Raw genomic sequence first — 15,587 nt, 5'->3', positions numbered from 1 at the left:
TCTTTATGTTAAGAAAAAATAACCATTCATGCATGTTTGGGTCCATCCTTTACTAATGCAGTAGGGACAACCAGTGTCAAAATAAATATATTTTGCCTGCAGAAAGCATATATGTATCTGAGGCATGCTTTGAAGTTGTGATCCTCTTGCTTCAGCCTTCCAGGTCCCTGAGATTGCAGTCATACATCATTACAACCAACTGTAGGGTTAATTCCTTTCTTTATTTTCTTTTTGGTACCCAGATTTGAATTCAGGGGCACTCAACAACTGAGTCACATCCCCAGCCTTATTTTGTATTTATTTAGAGACAGGGTCTCCTTAATTCCTCAGTCCCTTGTTTTTGCTGAATCTGGCTTTGAACCCATGATTCTCTTTGTTAGCCTCCCAATCCACTGGGGTTACAGGCATGGGCCACCACGTAGTGTTTCTTAATGACAATACTCTTGGAGTATGACAAGAACCTTGGAGCAGGGGGGAATAGGAAATAGGGGAAATTTTTATGTTTAGAATATAAACAGAGCACTGAAGACAGGAAGAAAGTTGAATGTTTAAAGCTTTGGAGGTGTTGGGGTTTCACTGGACATTGGCTGGGCCTGACTCAGTCCCCAGAGGAGGAGGGAGCCTATTATGATTCCAGCCCTTTGACCTCACTTTCCCCAATGCACTTAACACAGTAAATGCCTCTCTCTCCAGAGCAGCAGGGCTCAAGCCCAGGAAGACTCCTTCACATAAGTGTCTTTTCTACAGAAGGTAGAATGATGCTAGAAGCAAATCTTAGTTTCTTTCATCCCTCCAGGGAAGGTTTAAGAAATAAATCAACTAAGAAGGTTGGAGCACATGGGGATTTGCAATATCTCAGTGAAAACAGAAAGGACCCAGGTTCACTCTGTGTTTTTCCATCCTCAGCAGATTGGACATTCAAACCTGGGTTTCATTCTTCCTGGCCAAGTAAGGCCCATGTCTGGGCCATGGAGAAGAGCGGCCAAGGGCTTCAGCTCCACTCTGCTCATGAGGAATCATAATTCTCCCAGAAACCACACCCACCCCCTCTCTGCTCTCACAGGCCACTGAGCTGATCCCATTGTCCCCATTCCTGCTCCTGCCTGGGTTGGGAGAGGCTCACCAGTCCTCACTGTGCACAGCCTCCCTGGGAGAGTGGTGTAAAATGCTGATCCCAACCCTGACCTGGAGAGAGACATGGGCCAGAGATAAAAGAAGTACAAAGAAGGGTGAGAGAGAGGAGGTCATCACAGCCCTGCTCAAGTCCAGCCATGTGCAGATGAGATTTACACCAAAATAAATGCTAAAGAAAACACATACTATTGTGTTGTTACAAACCTCCAGATTCTGTGCCTGGTCCTGGTGAAGGCACCTGATGGAAGGGAGCCCCAGCCTGAGCTGTCATTCAGCTCCCCTTCCATCTTGCTGGGTTGACCAGAGGCTCCCGAAGACCCTTCACTCTCCCTCCTGCTCCTGCCCTCCCCCTCTGACAAGGTCTTAAAAAGAGCTTGCGCTCTAAGCTAGGTACATGGTCCAGAGTCTTTGACTACACTCTGTGCCCCTGAGATCCCAGGATCTTTCTCTCCAACAGACAGAGAATCTGCAGTGCCTCTCCTCTGACAAGCAGCACACATGGCATCTGGGCCACCCAGCAGGGAGTTTTGTGGGGTTTTATATCTTAATTTTTATAGTTAACTTTTACAGATTGCACACAGCAATAACACCAGCCTCCTCAGCCTCCACCATCCTGAGGTCCAGCATGAATTCTGTCCCTGACCCTCTGCCACTGAAGTTGCCTGAGACCCAGAGATAACTGGAAGCCCAAAAGTTCAGAAGCCACATAGACTCTCCTGCCTTCTGCAAGAATCAATGTATCCATCTGTCTGTAGAAGGCTCTGTGCGGACCTGCAGGAGGTGGATGGGTGAGAGGCAGGAGGGAGGAGCCTGGGTCATCACAGTAGCACCTGTGGGTCCTCAAGTGAGAGAGAATTGGAAGGTTATGCCTACCATTATGAGCCATGTTCATGATTTCTCTCCCAACCTTAATCTCAGTCTACTATAATGTGTGTGTGTCCTTTTGTGAGTGTGTGTGTGTCTCTGGGTGTGTCTGTGTGTCTGTGGGTATGTCTGTGTGTGTGAGTGTGTGTGTTTCTGTGTGTGAGTGTGTCTGTGTGTGTGTCTGTGTGTGCCCCAGCAGTGATGACCACACACCTAAGGGTCCCACCCCCAGCAGGCCTGCTCTCCCTGGAGCCCACCTGCTCTCACCTGATGGGCAGGTGCTGCTCTTTCACTCCTGGGTTCCCCTAACCCCACCTGTCTGAGATCAATGCAGGAGGACCCTGAGGTAAAGGCCTCATAGCCCCACCCCCCATCACTGATCTATGCTGCTGGGAGGAGAGCAGGTGGGCACAACAGCTTGGAGCTTCACAGACACACCTGGCACACATGTGGCTATGTCTCCTGACCTCGGCACACACAGGCCCAGGGTGAGGGGGTTAGGGCTGCAAGTAGCCTGAACCTGCTCCTCCTGCCTCCTGATCCTAGTCCACGGCCATGATCAGACCTTGGCCAAGCAGCCAGGATGGCTTTTGTTATATCCAGGTGACACTATGACATCACAGGGAGAAAGGAAGAGACTGGACCCCATGATTCTCAGCCTCAGACTGACCAGGAGGCCAGGCTAGAGGTCACGTCTCCCTGTCTCTCTGTGCATGTCACATTTCCTGAGCCCCATGATGCTGCCTGGACCTGTGCTGGCCACTTCCTGCATCACCTGAAGCTTCATGCTGACACCTGCTCAACAGTCCTACCAGCTGTCACCAGTGGCAATATCATCGGAGGACCATTCCTTAAGCTCTTCCAGAATTGACATATTTTCCAGGCCCTTTCTTAAAATGAGTAGATAGATTCCTATTAGCCATTGATCACCAGGATCTATAGTCCTAGCCTCAAAAATGGGGATGCTTTCTTCACAATTAGTTGCTTGTCCTATGGGATCTGATGACCATGTGTTCATCATTTCACTCAGTTTAATGGAAGAGTGACCATGACAATCCTTTGGGTCAATAACTTTGAACAGAAAAGCAAAAGTTGAGCAGATAGAATGTTTCCAAGGTGTTCCATGGGCACAATAGAGAGGGTAGGGATCACCCCATGATTTTGAAGAGCTAATATTCCATTTCTGAGAGAAATAGAACCACACAGTATCAGTGATGCTGAGCCTTCTCCACACCAGGCAGGACAGAAAATCAACTCCATAGGGCCCAGAACCAGCATAGCTTGATTTGTGTGGGTTTCTCTTCTGTTAAGACCACTGCACCTGTGTTTATGATAATATCATGGTCAAGTGCACTAGGTTCATTATTTTTTTCTAAATGAGTTGCTTGTTGAATGGTGTATTGTATAAGAATTATAGCACCCATGAAAGCTCTCAGAAGCTCTCCACATGTTTCTGGCTGACACAGGACTGAACCCTAAGGCACAGATGAGAACATTCCCAGTCTTCCAGTGTTGGTCAGGTCCACTGTGGTCAGGTGGATGTCGGATGTCAGCCTGGTCTCATGGTATGGATAGAATAATGGGGGTCACTCAGCCCAAGTGAAACTACATGATGGAAAGTCATGAAGGTCTGCAGCAGAGGAGGGAGGGCGAGATGCAGCTGGAGCTCAGACAGTGTGAGGGCAGGACCTGCACTGTACCAGTCCACACTGTTGGACACATGTCACTGTCCACTTGTCTACTTCCAAAGAATGCACAAAGTGACCCTGGTGTGACTGGTAGACTTGGGCAAAGGTTGATGAATTGTACCAGAAGCAACAGAGTCTGGGATGGTGATGGAAGGGTTGTGGGAGAAGTGGGACACAGGAGAACTCTGTACTTCACCCAGTTTTGCTGGGAAGTCAAACTACACTGAAAATCAAAGTCTTAAAATATTCCCCTGTGGAATACATGGATAGGCCTGTCTTTGCTGCATGTCACCAACTATTGCCTGTTTCAGGCCCTTGAGGTCTAAATTCTGTCCTGTAATATGTCAGTGAGGTCATTATCATGGTCATCTGCTGGGGCTGAGCTGAAGAAAAGCTTCAGGCTTCAGAGGAGCCCCCCTGGATCCTTCCCAAAATCCTCTCTGTGGCCCTGGGACCCGGGTGCCTTTGAGCAGTACCCTCAGCAGGTGGAGGCAGCAGGAGGAGCAGCTGGGGCAGCCCAGCCTCACAATTCTGCTCCCTGGGAGGGTTATGCCATGGCCTGTGTCACTGTAGGAGGGACACTGTAGCCGTTAGACAGAAATACATGGCAACATCTTAAGGCTCCAGGCTGCTGATGGTGAGAGAATAATCTGTCCCAGATTCACTGCCACTGAACCTCAAGGGGACTTCAGATTCCAAAGTGTTTGCATATCTGATGAGGAGCTTAGGAGCTTGCCCTAGTTTCCGCTGATACCAATGTAAATTACTCCTAATGCCCTGACTGGTCCTGCAGGTGATGGTGACTCTGTCTCCAAGAGACACAGGCAAGGAGGATGGAGACTGGGTCATCGTGATGTCACATCTGACACCTGCCATTGGAAACAGAAAAAGAAATATCCTTGTAAGTAGTGATGTTCCAAGAGGACTTTCCTGAGTAGCCAGGCAGCACTGACCACACTGTGATTAGTAAATCCCCAGTGCTGTCCCTCCTTACCTGGGAGGCAGAGCAGCAGGAGCCCCAGGAGCTGAGCAGAGGCCCTCATGGCCATGCTGTGTCCTGACTGGGACTGACTCCTGCACAGGGTGTGAGCAGCCTCTTAAGAAGTACTCAGGGCAGGGGGCTGTGCTGTGGGCACATGCAATTCAGCAGGGCTTGGCAGGCTGGGCACAGCTGCAGGGAGGCCCCTCCTGGTCAATCAACACAGGCTCAGTGTGTCTAGGTGTCCCAGGTCAGACCAGGACAGCTCAGATTTGCTTGGAGGAACATGGTCCCCTGGGGCCACAGGACACAGTGAGCCCCCTGAGCTGTGAGGGGTGACCTGTAGTCACTTTCTGGTTCAGAACAGGCTGTCCTTGTGTCTTAAGTAGTTATGTGTTGGTGACCCTTGGAGGAGGAGGGGACATTAGAGAAGCAAGGGGATAGTTTATGCTTTGGAAATAAAAACAGAAATAAAGACAGAAAAAGAGGAAAAACAGAAATAAAGACAGAAAGAGAGGAAGATGTGTAAACCCACTGAGATGTTTGGGGTTTCTGGAATTGGCACAGCATGGGTAAGAGGCAGGGAGGAGGAACCCACCCATGGACCCAGCCCTCCATGCCTCTGTATCCATGGAGCCCTCAGCCTGCTGTGTGTGGAAAAGCCACAGCTGGGCAATTTCTGCAGAGACACAAAGAATGAAGGAGCTGTAGCCCCACATTTGAGGGCCACAATACACAGAACTGCCCCAAGGCCTTATCCTAGAATGCAGAGGAAATGCCCTGTTAGCAGGACCTGAGGACAATTGCTGCTGCCATCATTAGCAGGTTCTGACCTGGACAGAGGAGGCCATCACTGGGTCAGGAAGAGAGGAAAACTACGCAGGGACCCTGGCACACAGTTGTACTTGGGTACTCACTCTCACCCTGAGCATAGCCCTGGGTGTTCATAGGTCTCCCTGAGCCTCCATTTCCTCCTGCTCACACGCATGTAATAGCAAATACTCCCCCATCCTGTTTAACCTCTGCCATGTACCTGTGGAAGCAAAAGAAGGTCTAAGGGACCAAGCATCTCACATACATGAATGAAGGTGGGTTTTCTGTCTCCTACAATCTCCTTTTCAGGGGGCAGAGGACACAGAAAACTGTAGAAGTATAACTTTGTGTCATTGGAGAGAGCAGTTACAAACCAGGCAGAAATGTACTGAAGGTAGATGACAGATGTTATTTCCCTCTGGAATCATCTGGGATGCTGTGGTGGCCCCTGAGGCTTCCTGAGAGTAAGGAACTGTGGTATCTCAGCTGCAGGATGCTGATGGACAGGGGGAAGTCTCTCCAGGACCCACTGCCCCTGAGCCAGGCTGGGACACCACTGGGCCTGCAGGATGCAGCACAGATGAGGCCTCCAGGTGTCTGCCCAGGTTTCTGCTGGTGCCAAGGTAATGAGATGCCCACAGTTTAGCTTGCTGTTCCCCAGGAGACAGAGACAAGGAGGCTGAGGTCTATATCAGCACAATATCTCACATGGTCCCTAAAAATGGAGATAAGATTGAATCACCACTTGCTCACTTTAAGTCTAACCAGTCTCCACAGTAGAAACAGATCAGTGCAGTATATTGAGTTTTGGTCACTGGGCTTGCTGATCTGAGGTGCCAGGACATAGGCCCACAGCATTGAAGGGGTTTTTACAGACATGCAGAACCATCCCATGTTCCCCTCAGCTGGGAGCCAGGGGAACAGGAGGCAGAGGAGCTGAATGGGTCTCCGTGGCTCCCTCTGGGTTCCACTGAGGCAGAGCTCCCCAGGGATCTGGCCCAGGCAAAAATATGGCTCTGAACCCAAGCAGGGATGGGAGGAGCAAGAAACCTCACCCTTGTGAGATTTAGTGAAGAACAACACTCTCTAGTCCTGGCAGTAGGTACTGGTAAACCTCAAGTGCACAGAGGAGCAGGGCCAGGCTCTGACCCCTTTGGTGTAGTGGCACCAGGTGTCTGAGGCAGATGGTGGTGCTGTCCAGCAGGCAGGAGCTCTGACTCCCATGATCCTCTGTGCTCTGTGATGGTCCTACCTGCACACTGCACACTGCCAGCTGCTAAGGCCTTCTCTCCTTAACAGGGGGACAACTTGTCACCTGTAAATCTGCCACATCCTCCAGCAGGTGAACTCTTGCTCTCCTGACCTTCCTCTGTCTCCAGGAAGCTCCTGCACTGATGCTACTCCATGTTCCCATGAAGTTTCCATCATCCAGCTGTGACAGCTTCACCACAGCTGCACAGTGTCCACCAGTGGCCTGGCTGTCATGCTGGTTCCTGAGTCAGGCCATCAGGTTGGGGACACAGCTGTCCCACAGATCAAGAACATGGGTGGAGTTTCCTACAGCTCTAAAAATGTGCAGCCATTCATAGGTTTAGGATTTAGGGCGTCATGCACTGTCTCCCTGAGTCCCTCCATTAAAAGAACAGGAACTTCCTGAAGGCCCACCAAATTATTTTTCCAGGCATCCTGCTCATCACCCAGATCCCAGCTTGTCTCAGGGAATTGCTCATGGTCCAGAAAACCAAAAATGGTAACCCCTAGTCTATGTTGTTGGGGCATGGGCAAGATGTAAGTCTTCCCCACATTGCTTTTAAGTTGGCCTCCTTCCCGTTGGAGGCTAAAGTTTGGCTAAGTAATAGTACACTATCCTTTCAGGTGAGGTCAAACACCTGGCATGAGTCTTGAAACATTACAATATATGTATTTGGATCTTTTTAATATCATCCTGAATTTGTTCTTATCTGTATTAAGTTGGCAGGGTCCCCTTAAATTTTCTTTCTTAGTAGGTGATTTCTTAAGATCTTCTCTCATGATAGGATTGAGGTTAGACCCAACAATGCATGAAAATGAGGCACCTTTGTTGATCATATGTAATTTCCCAGTATGCAGACTAGTTGATACTTTTTAATGTCATATCTAGAATGCAAAATGAAAAAAAAATAAGAGAATGTCCAATTCCTTTCTGAGAGAAGGACTCAGGGTAGGAGTCTAGAGGGATTAGAGCAGAAGCAGCAGAAATGGCATTGCCTTGTTCACTGTCTGTCCTGTGCTTCAGGATGAAAGCACTGGGAGGGAAGAGGCATTTGAATTATTTAGAGTACCTATGCTGCAACAGTTCTGATTGGTACTGTTATTTGTGACTGTTGTGTGCAAATAATGATGCGGTTATTTCTATAATTTATACATATTTTTGTTGGGTGTGGGAAAATTGAACAATTGTTCTACCAGAGCAATTTGGGAGCTGAAGCTATTAAACTTATTACCTGCAAAGGGCACCAGGGTGCCTTAGATCTGCTAGTGACCAAGGGGTTTAGGAGGATGTGCCTTATTTGAGAAAGGTATCTCACCTTGTGATTTATGCTCCTGGTGATGCATCTCCATGTGCAAAGCATTTCAGCCATTTCTTCCTATGGGGGATGAATAGCCTGGACTCTGCCAGTCTGCTGCCCCCTTACCTCAGGATGTGAATTCCAGCACACTCTGCACTTATACGTGCAGAATATAAGAAAACATAAGTAAATAAAGAGAGAACTGGGTCAGCCTCAGGCCTGCCAAGGAATTTTATGCATACACCTTCCAACAGCCAATTTGAACAGACTCCATGGACACAGAGCAAATCATACCCAGGGAAGGCTCCTGTATGTAACAGGGGGACATCTGGCCACACTCCCTTCCTCTGTGCCATATACTATCCCCCAAATGGTGCAGACATAGTAAATGACACCCAAAGACAATATACCCAACATAATTGCTATGAGCAGGAGGATCTGTTTCATAGGGAAACATGATAGAATATGTCCCTTGAGTGTGACCTGGTCATGAAGATGAAGGCCTAGGAGGACCAGGAGAGAGGCACTCCTCATCCAGGTGAAGAACGTGCAATGTCTCTAGGTGATAGGTCACGGCTCTGGGATGAAGCTCACATTCACATCTGTTCATGTGCATAGTCCCCTCCTGGCTCCAGAGACAGGAACAGGTGTCTGAGTTTCCTCAGTCCTCAGCAGCTGAGGAAACATCCTCTCAATGAGGAAAAGGACAATGGAAAACCATGCATTTGCTGAGGTTATGACAACATTAAAAAAAATCAGACACAGGAGATGTACCTCAGTCCCAATGACAAATGACAGCCTGAGACCCTTTTTCTCCCACACTGATCTTTGAGGTCCTGTTTAGGATGGACCATGACCAGGCGTCTGCACAGGAACCACACTGAGTTCCCTGTGGTGGGAGCCTATGGTTGGAATCAGAATAATCAATACCTATTCGAGGTCCTTTACAAAAGAAGAATATGGGCTGTTTAGAGCTTCTGCCTCAGGCTTAAAAATAAAGCTCAGCATTGATCTTCCTCACTCTGGCTGAAACCACGTTGCCAGATAGTCCCCAGACCAAGAGCAGGTCCCCTGGCTCTGGTGCTCTGTGGTGTATGGGATCCTTCCTACATATGAATGACTTGAAGGATAAGAACTATGCTAGCTATTTCCATTCAGTTTGTAGAACAACTGAGAAAAACATGTATGGATTACCTTTCAGACATTGACTCAAGTTTCTTAAAACCTTAGGAATGACTTATACAATGTTTTATATTTATGTGCAAACTATTTGAATATGATGCATCATGTTTCTCTGTCTCAATTTTTGTCTTGTATCCTGTTCACATTTTATAATGGGGAGATTCTTGGTTCTGTGTATTTCTGAGGGTGCTGCCATGCTGACTCAGTCTGCATCCCTCCTGACTTCACCCACAGGAGGGACCATCTCCAAGCCCTGCATGGCCTCTCTCCCCAAGCCACAGTCCTGGAAGCACCTCTGTGAGATAGTTCCAGCAGAAGCCACACTCTCCCCTCAGCCAGCTCCTGGGCTGTCAACAGGGGTCCTGGGGTGCCACCCTGGTTCTGTGGAAGCAGGTCTGGGTTATATTTATGACTTATAGTTGGACTGAGGGCTACAGATGCTGCACTCTACTGTGAGCAGGACATTCACAGGACCTCCAAAGGGAAGGGACAAACACAAACCTCCCTTCTGGGGCCAGCACCCTGTTCAGAGGAGGGCCAAGCTGGGCTGAGGTGGAAATAGCTGGGAGCCATGGAGGGCAGCAGGCAGACCCTTAGGGAGTGGCTGCCAGCTAAGGACTTTGTCTCAGACAGTGTGTCAAGTAAATCTGAGCTACAAATATGAGAGAAGGGACATTTCAGCCTTCCTCCATTTTCTCTTCTAAGGAACTGGTGTCCCCCTCCCTATGCTGTAGTCCTGCAGTGCTCTGCTCTTTACCACTGTCCCAGACACATTGCCACTTCCCCTTAACAAGTTTAGTTTTCCTTGAATATCTGGTGGTTCTTCTTTGCTGTTAAATTTTAGAAGAACCTCTCACCTCCCCTCTGTTTCTTCAGTCACTAAAAATCTAAGGGCAAAATCCTGTTGATGGTCAAATCAGAAATTGAAAACAAAGAAAACCAAAGAATTCCAAACCCAAGTGCCATATATGTGGAGCTACGTATTCTTCAGGGAGATGAAATATTTTAAATCTCAGGGGGATGCCTCCACTGAAGGAAGCAAATGTGTGTCTCCGAAGAGGAAGACTGGGGAGGGCTGAGGATGTGGTTCAAGCAGTAGCGTGCTCACCTGGCATGTGTGCGGCCCGGGTTCAATCCTCAGCACCACATACAAACAAAGATGTTTGTGGTGAGCCGCTTCTGCCGTTTCTGCAGACTATGGTCGCCATTACAAGATGGCGCTGGCTCCGCTGTGGTCTGTGACAAACAACTCCTTATTTTGGAGAGTTGGCACATGATTTTTCACCACCCTATGAGAAAGCTCCACGTGGCAGCTTTGCATTGGGGCTTGAGATGCTTTATTAAGGCTGGGAGGGGCATCCGAGGGGTAGAAGAAGAAATATCAAGGGCCTGAATAAACTGCTGAAAGAAGATTCCTGAGTTGTGTCTTCCTTGCGGGCAAGGGGTCGTGACAGATGTTGTTTTCGCCGAGAACTAAAAAAGATAAATATTAAAATTCTCTCTCTCTCTTTCTCTCTCTCTCTTTCTCTCTCTCTATCTCTATCTCTCTCTATATCTTTAAAAAAAAAGAGGAAGACTGGGGAGAGCTGTGTCTATATGGCCTGTGACCTCGGCTTCCTCCCCTGGACTGCTCACCAGCCACATCCATTTCTCTTCAGTAGTGATGGTTTGTTATCCTTGTGTGACTCCATATAAGGTGCACCCAGTGTCACCAAGGGCAGCTCCACCCCTCAGCCCCTTGGAAGAAGCTCTGTACCTGCTCCATCTGTCCATTTGACTTCAGCAGGTACCAAGTGTTGGAAACGTCCATTCATTTACCGAAATCTGTGACTCAGCCACAGCTCTTCTCCAGTGGACTCTCCCATGGTTTAATGAGCCCATTCTTCTGTTCCTTTCTCCATTTCAGCCATTAGTGTCCATCATGGAATCTTTGTCATTTGAGTGAAAACAATTTATTCCTTCACTCTTCTTTATTGGAGAGCAAGTTCAAACAGAACTGAATCTTAAAAACACAGGCTCAGCTATAGAAAGACTATTCCTAATACTAGAGAAGCTGTGACCAGGAAGATTTCCTGACCTCATCTCCCTCAAAAAGAGTGCTTTATAGTCACATTGTTTATCCTCATCAGTAATGTCACCTTGTCACTTGTAACCCCTGATATGATGTGGTGAGGAGAAGCATTCCTTCTGAAACATTCCCATAAACATATATAATGTGAATCTGATCAATAGGAAAAAAAAACCCAGAAAAACCTGGTCAAGGGGACATTCTAAAAGATAGCCTATCTGTACACTTTGGAAGTGATAAGGTCATGAAAGAAAAGAACAAACAAAATAACAACAACAACAAAAAAATACAGATGGTAGGAAAATAGAGACACATGACAACTAATCCCTGGCCCCCTCCCCCCCAAAATGAAAGGAATTTGAAATTAGGTCCAGGAACATAAAAATGGCATTAGTGGGGGGAAAAATCACTGGGATGTAATCCCAGACTGGACTCCTCAGCAGCACTGTGTCCATGCTGATTGTCCATTTGCATAATCACATGTGGTTTGTGAAAAGGGAGCATGGAGGAGCTTGAGGAGGAGAACAGGGGGGATTTGTTTCCATGGTTTCATGTCTGATTGGCACCTAGTGACTGTGCGCAGTCATGGAGGAGTGTGTGTGGGGCCAGAGCACAGGTGCAGTGTGCAGTGGTCACCTCAGGGAATCAGCAGGTCCCTCTTCTACCCAGTCCTGTGTCTGCAGCCTCAGGCTCCCTTTCTGTGGCTGCTTATAAAGCAGCAGACTGTAAGGGCTGAAGCCCTGCTGTGGACAGACCAGAAGCCCTTCACCTCCTTCTGGCTGACCGCTCATTCCCATCTTCTGGGTTTATATTTTAAATTTTCCACATCTAAAATTATTTCAGAATAAGTTTAACTATGCTATTGAGGGATCAGGAGCCTTTCTGAGTAACCCCCGCTCTCCTGGTGTTTCCTCCTCTCCCCACCTGCAATTCCTCTCTGAAACCCTGGTATTTGCATGGGTCCTTGTCCCATCATCTTATGTGTGGACTGATTTGTCAATCCTATTACTTACATAGAATGTTTGTAGACATTGCTATGCACACCTCTGAGTGCAAGCATCTCCAGATTGGAATTTGGCGTGTGCTTAGGGTTCGGTTTGTCTGTGACAGGAGAGCACTGAGCCCAAACCCTGATTTCCCATCCAGGTGTTGCTGAAGGAGCCCGGATCCTGCACATGCTGCCCTAGCACTCTGCACCCAGCTGCACCCAGCCCAATTCCAGGCTCATAGGTATTTGTGTGGTGCGCCAAGTTGCCCAGCCCGTCCCCTTCAGGGAGGCAATGACAGGCTTTAAACTCACTTGGGAAGGTGCAGCCAGCTCTGCTGCCATGAGCAACTTGGTGCATCCTCTGAGCACAACAGATCAAGGAAACAAGCAGAAAACTGAAGATGAATCATTAAAATCATTAAAAATGGCTCTGTTCTTTGGAAATTATCTCAGGAATAAAGTAGATTGCAAAGTTCATCCCTTAAATCTCTAGAGCTTAGGGTAAGAGTAGGGGAGTCTGTGGCCTGTCTTCTGGGACCCAACCTTCCACACCCAGCCCAGGGGACCTGCAGTGTCCCCAACAGGAGGGTAGCAGCACATTCAGGCAGCTGGTGATCATATGGGTGGATATGGGTTGGGTGGACAGGGAGAAAGACCCCTCCAGATGATTCATGTGTATATCACAGCAACATGTCAGAGTAAACAGGATAAGATTTCTAACACCACACACTACAGCTAAAACGCTGAAAGGGAGAACTGAGGGAAAACACTAAATGAACCAGTGAAATCTGACTCACTGCAGACAGTCACAAAGCCATTGGCCAACTGCCACTGTGACCAAGGAACACTGAATCACAGTGGAATGAGGGATGTTGAAAGGAAAGTTAGAGCAGAATTCCACAACCCTAAACAGACCTTAATAATAGAGGCAAATCAGCACAAATGAAGAGCTGCCATTGGGCAAACAGAGAGCCAAACCTGAATCCCCAGAGGAATCCCTGTAGGACCCCAGCAAATGACCACAGACAGATCTGGAGGCCACAGGGAGCAAGGAAGGATTCAAGATGGTAAGAAAACAAGAGAGGTATGGACATGAGGCAACACTGAATTTCACATGAAGTTCAAATTCAAGAAGACTCAAGCAGTTGTGCTAGAGCCACCTTGGGAAGCTGTTGTACTAGAAGCAGTTGTATTAGAAGCTGTTGTACTAGAAGCAGTTGTACTAGAGCCACCTTGGGAAGCTGTTGATGGGAGAAGGCAGCAGGAGGCAGAAGGAGAAATGGTATCTCCTGTAGCTCCTCAAGGATCAGGACTGTACTTTAAATCCATTCAGGTTCACACTTAAGTGTCTGCTCTTTGCTCTGTGTGTGTTATGTCACTAAAAGTAATCACGCCCTGATGGTTCATACTAATGTGAACAAAGAAGTAACATTTCCCAAAGGATTATGGAAACTTGGCATTATTAAAAAAATAAACTAATATATTCCTGGGAAAGTAATAAAAATTGGAAATCTCCAAGGAAAAATAGGAAGAAACTGTAAATCATGTTCGTTCTCCCACTCAGAGAACCAGAATTTTTCTGTTAGCTTCTTAAGAGAGGACCTGCCATGTTAACTTGCTGACAGGACAGGTGTTCACTCACACCATTGGGTCCTCCACCCCAGAGCACCCCCTTCCCTGGGGAGGACCTTCCTGCAAGGCTGAGTTAAAAGATCAGCTCTAAACTCGCCTTGACTCACCAGGACTCCTCAGCTCAGCTTCTCAAAATGAGGCTCCCTGCTCATCTCCTGGGGCTGCTGCTGCTCTGGATCCCTGGTGAGGACAGAAGGGATGGGAAAGGAGAAGGGGTAGGAGGGTGAACCCTGGGAATCCACATGGAGATGTGCTGGTCTTGCACTCCAGATGGGTCAGGTGAGGCTTACTAAAGAGCTGTGCTCTGGTGAAGACAGACAAAGAGGGAAATGAAGTTGGAAGAGTTTTAGAGAACAAATAGACCTTAGCTAACTGACTTCTGTTGTGAAATTGAACATTTTGATGAAAAGAATCAAGATAATGCACACAAAAACTAATTCAAGCTCATGGAAACAACTCATGAAAATGGTTAATGATGTACATAACTTTGCATTTCAATGTCATTACTTTAGGATCAGTGGGCATATTGTGCTGACACACACTCCCCTCTCCCTGCCCATCACCCCTGCACAGCCAGCCTCCATCTCCTGCAGGTCTAGTCAGAGCCTCCTACACAGTGATGGAAACACCTATGTATATTGGGCTGTACAGAAGCCAGGCCAGGCTCCAGAAGGCCTAGTATGTGTCCACACAGGTCTCTGGGGTCTCAGGCAGAGTCAGTGCCAGTGGGTCAGGGACAGACTTCACACTGATGATCCGCAGGGAGGAGCTGAGGATGCTGGAGTGCATTACTGTATCCAAGGGACTTGTGCTGCTCCCACTGGAGTGCAGGCCTGAACACAAACCTCCTGCTGGTGGCCCAGCTGCACCTGTGCTGTCTGAAGGGCACAGCAGATGAGACACCAGGGCTCCTAACTCCTGAATCCTGCACCCAGTGCTCACAGCAAATTTTCTGTGACACAAACTTGTCCCTCCTGTTTTCTGAAAACTCTGACCTAGACACTCTGGGATTTCAGGTCCTCTGGTTCTCATCTTCTGTCCCTTACACAAGAGGAGACATTATTCTGAAGCAAGACAAGCTGAACTCACTGCTCTGCTCCTCTGGGTGGCACAGGACACAACCTCTAATCTGAGCTTTGGTTTGGATAAATGTCCCCCCAAGACCCATGAGTTAATGATGGTCTTCCTGTCAAAGGCATATTGGGAGGTGGTTTCCATCTTGAGTAGGAGAGGGCTGGGGGTCTTCTGGTTGAAGGGCATGACCCCTTTCTCCTTTTCAACCTCTTTCTGGTGCCTGACCCTGCATTGTGTGGAGTGAGGCTGCAGGTTCTCTCAAGGGCACCTTCAGCTTAGAATTTACACTTAGTTATGAATATAATTATTTATGACTGTCTCCCTCCAGGAATCAGATTACCCATAGGAGAGGAAGGTTTCAGTCATGATGTCTGCTGTGTCCTCATGGCTCCATGCAGACATGCTATGGAAGGGCAGCTGCTCAGTCAAAGCACACCTCATGCTCCATGTCTGACCTTCCTCCTGGAATCCTCCAGGGATGTCACCAAGCTCCACCACCTTTCTTCTGGAAGAACAGTGCTGTGTCATTGGGTACTATCAGGAGGTGTTTCTGCAGGTGACAGGACAAACACAGTGCCTCAGAGGAGCGGCAGTCACACTCAGGACCCTGGGCTTC

At 48.0% G+C, this 15,587-nt stretch overlaps 1 gene segment (V, D, J or C); it reads right to left on the bottom strand.

The window, feature by feature from the left end:
- Positions 1-4,289: 4,289 nt before the first annotated feature.
- Positions 4,290-4,746, bottom strand: LOC125618843. The segment is given in 2 exon segments: positions 4,290-4,555; positions 4,681-4,746. Coding segments are annotated over 2 exon segments (309 nt in total).
- Between the last annotated feature and the right edge of the window lie 10,841 nt (positions 4,747-15,587).

Source organism: Marmota marmota, unplaced genomic scaffold (assembly GCF_001458135.2).
Source record: "Marmota marmota marmota unplaced genomic scaffold, marMar, whole genome shotgun sequence".
Taxonomy (NCBI): Eukaryota; Metazoa; Chordata; class Mammalia; order Rodentia; family Sciuridae; genus Marmota; species Marmota marmota.
This window is presented reverse-complemented; position numbering and strand designations above follow the sequence as displayed.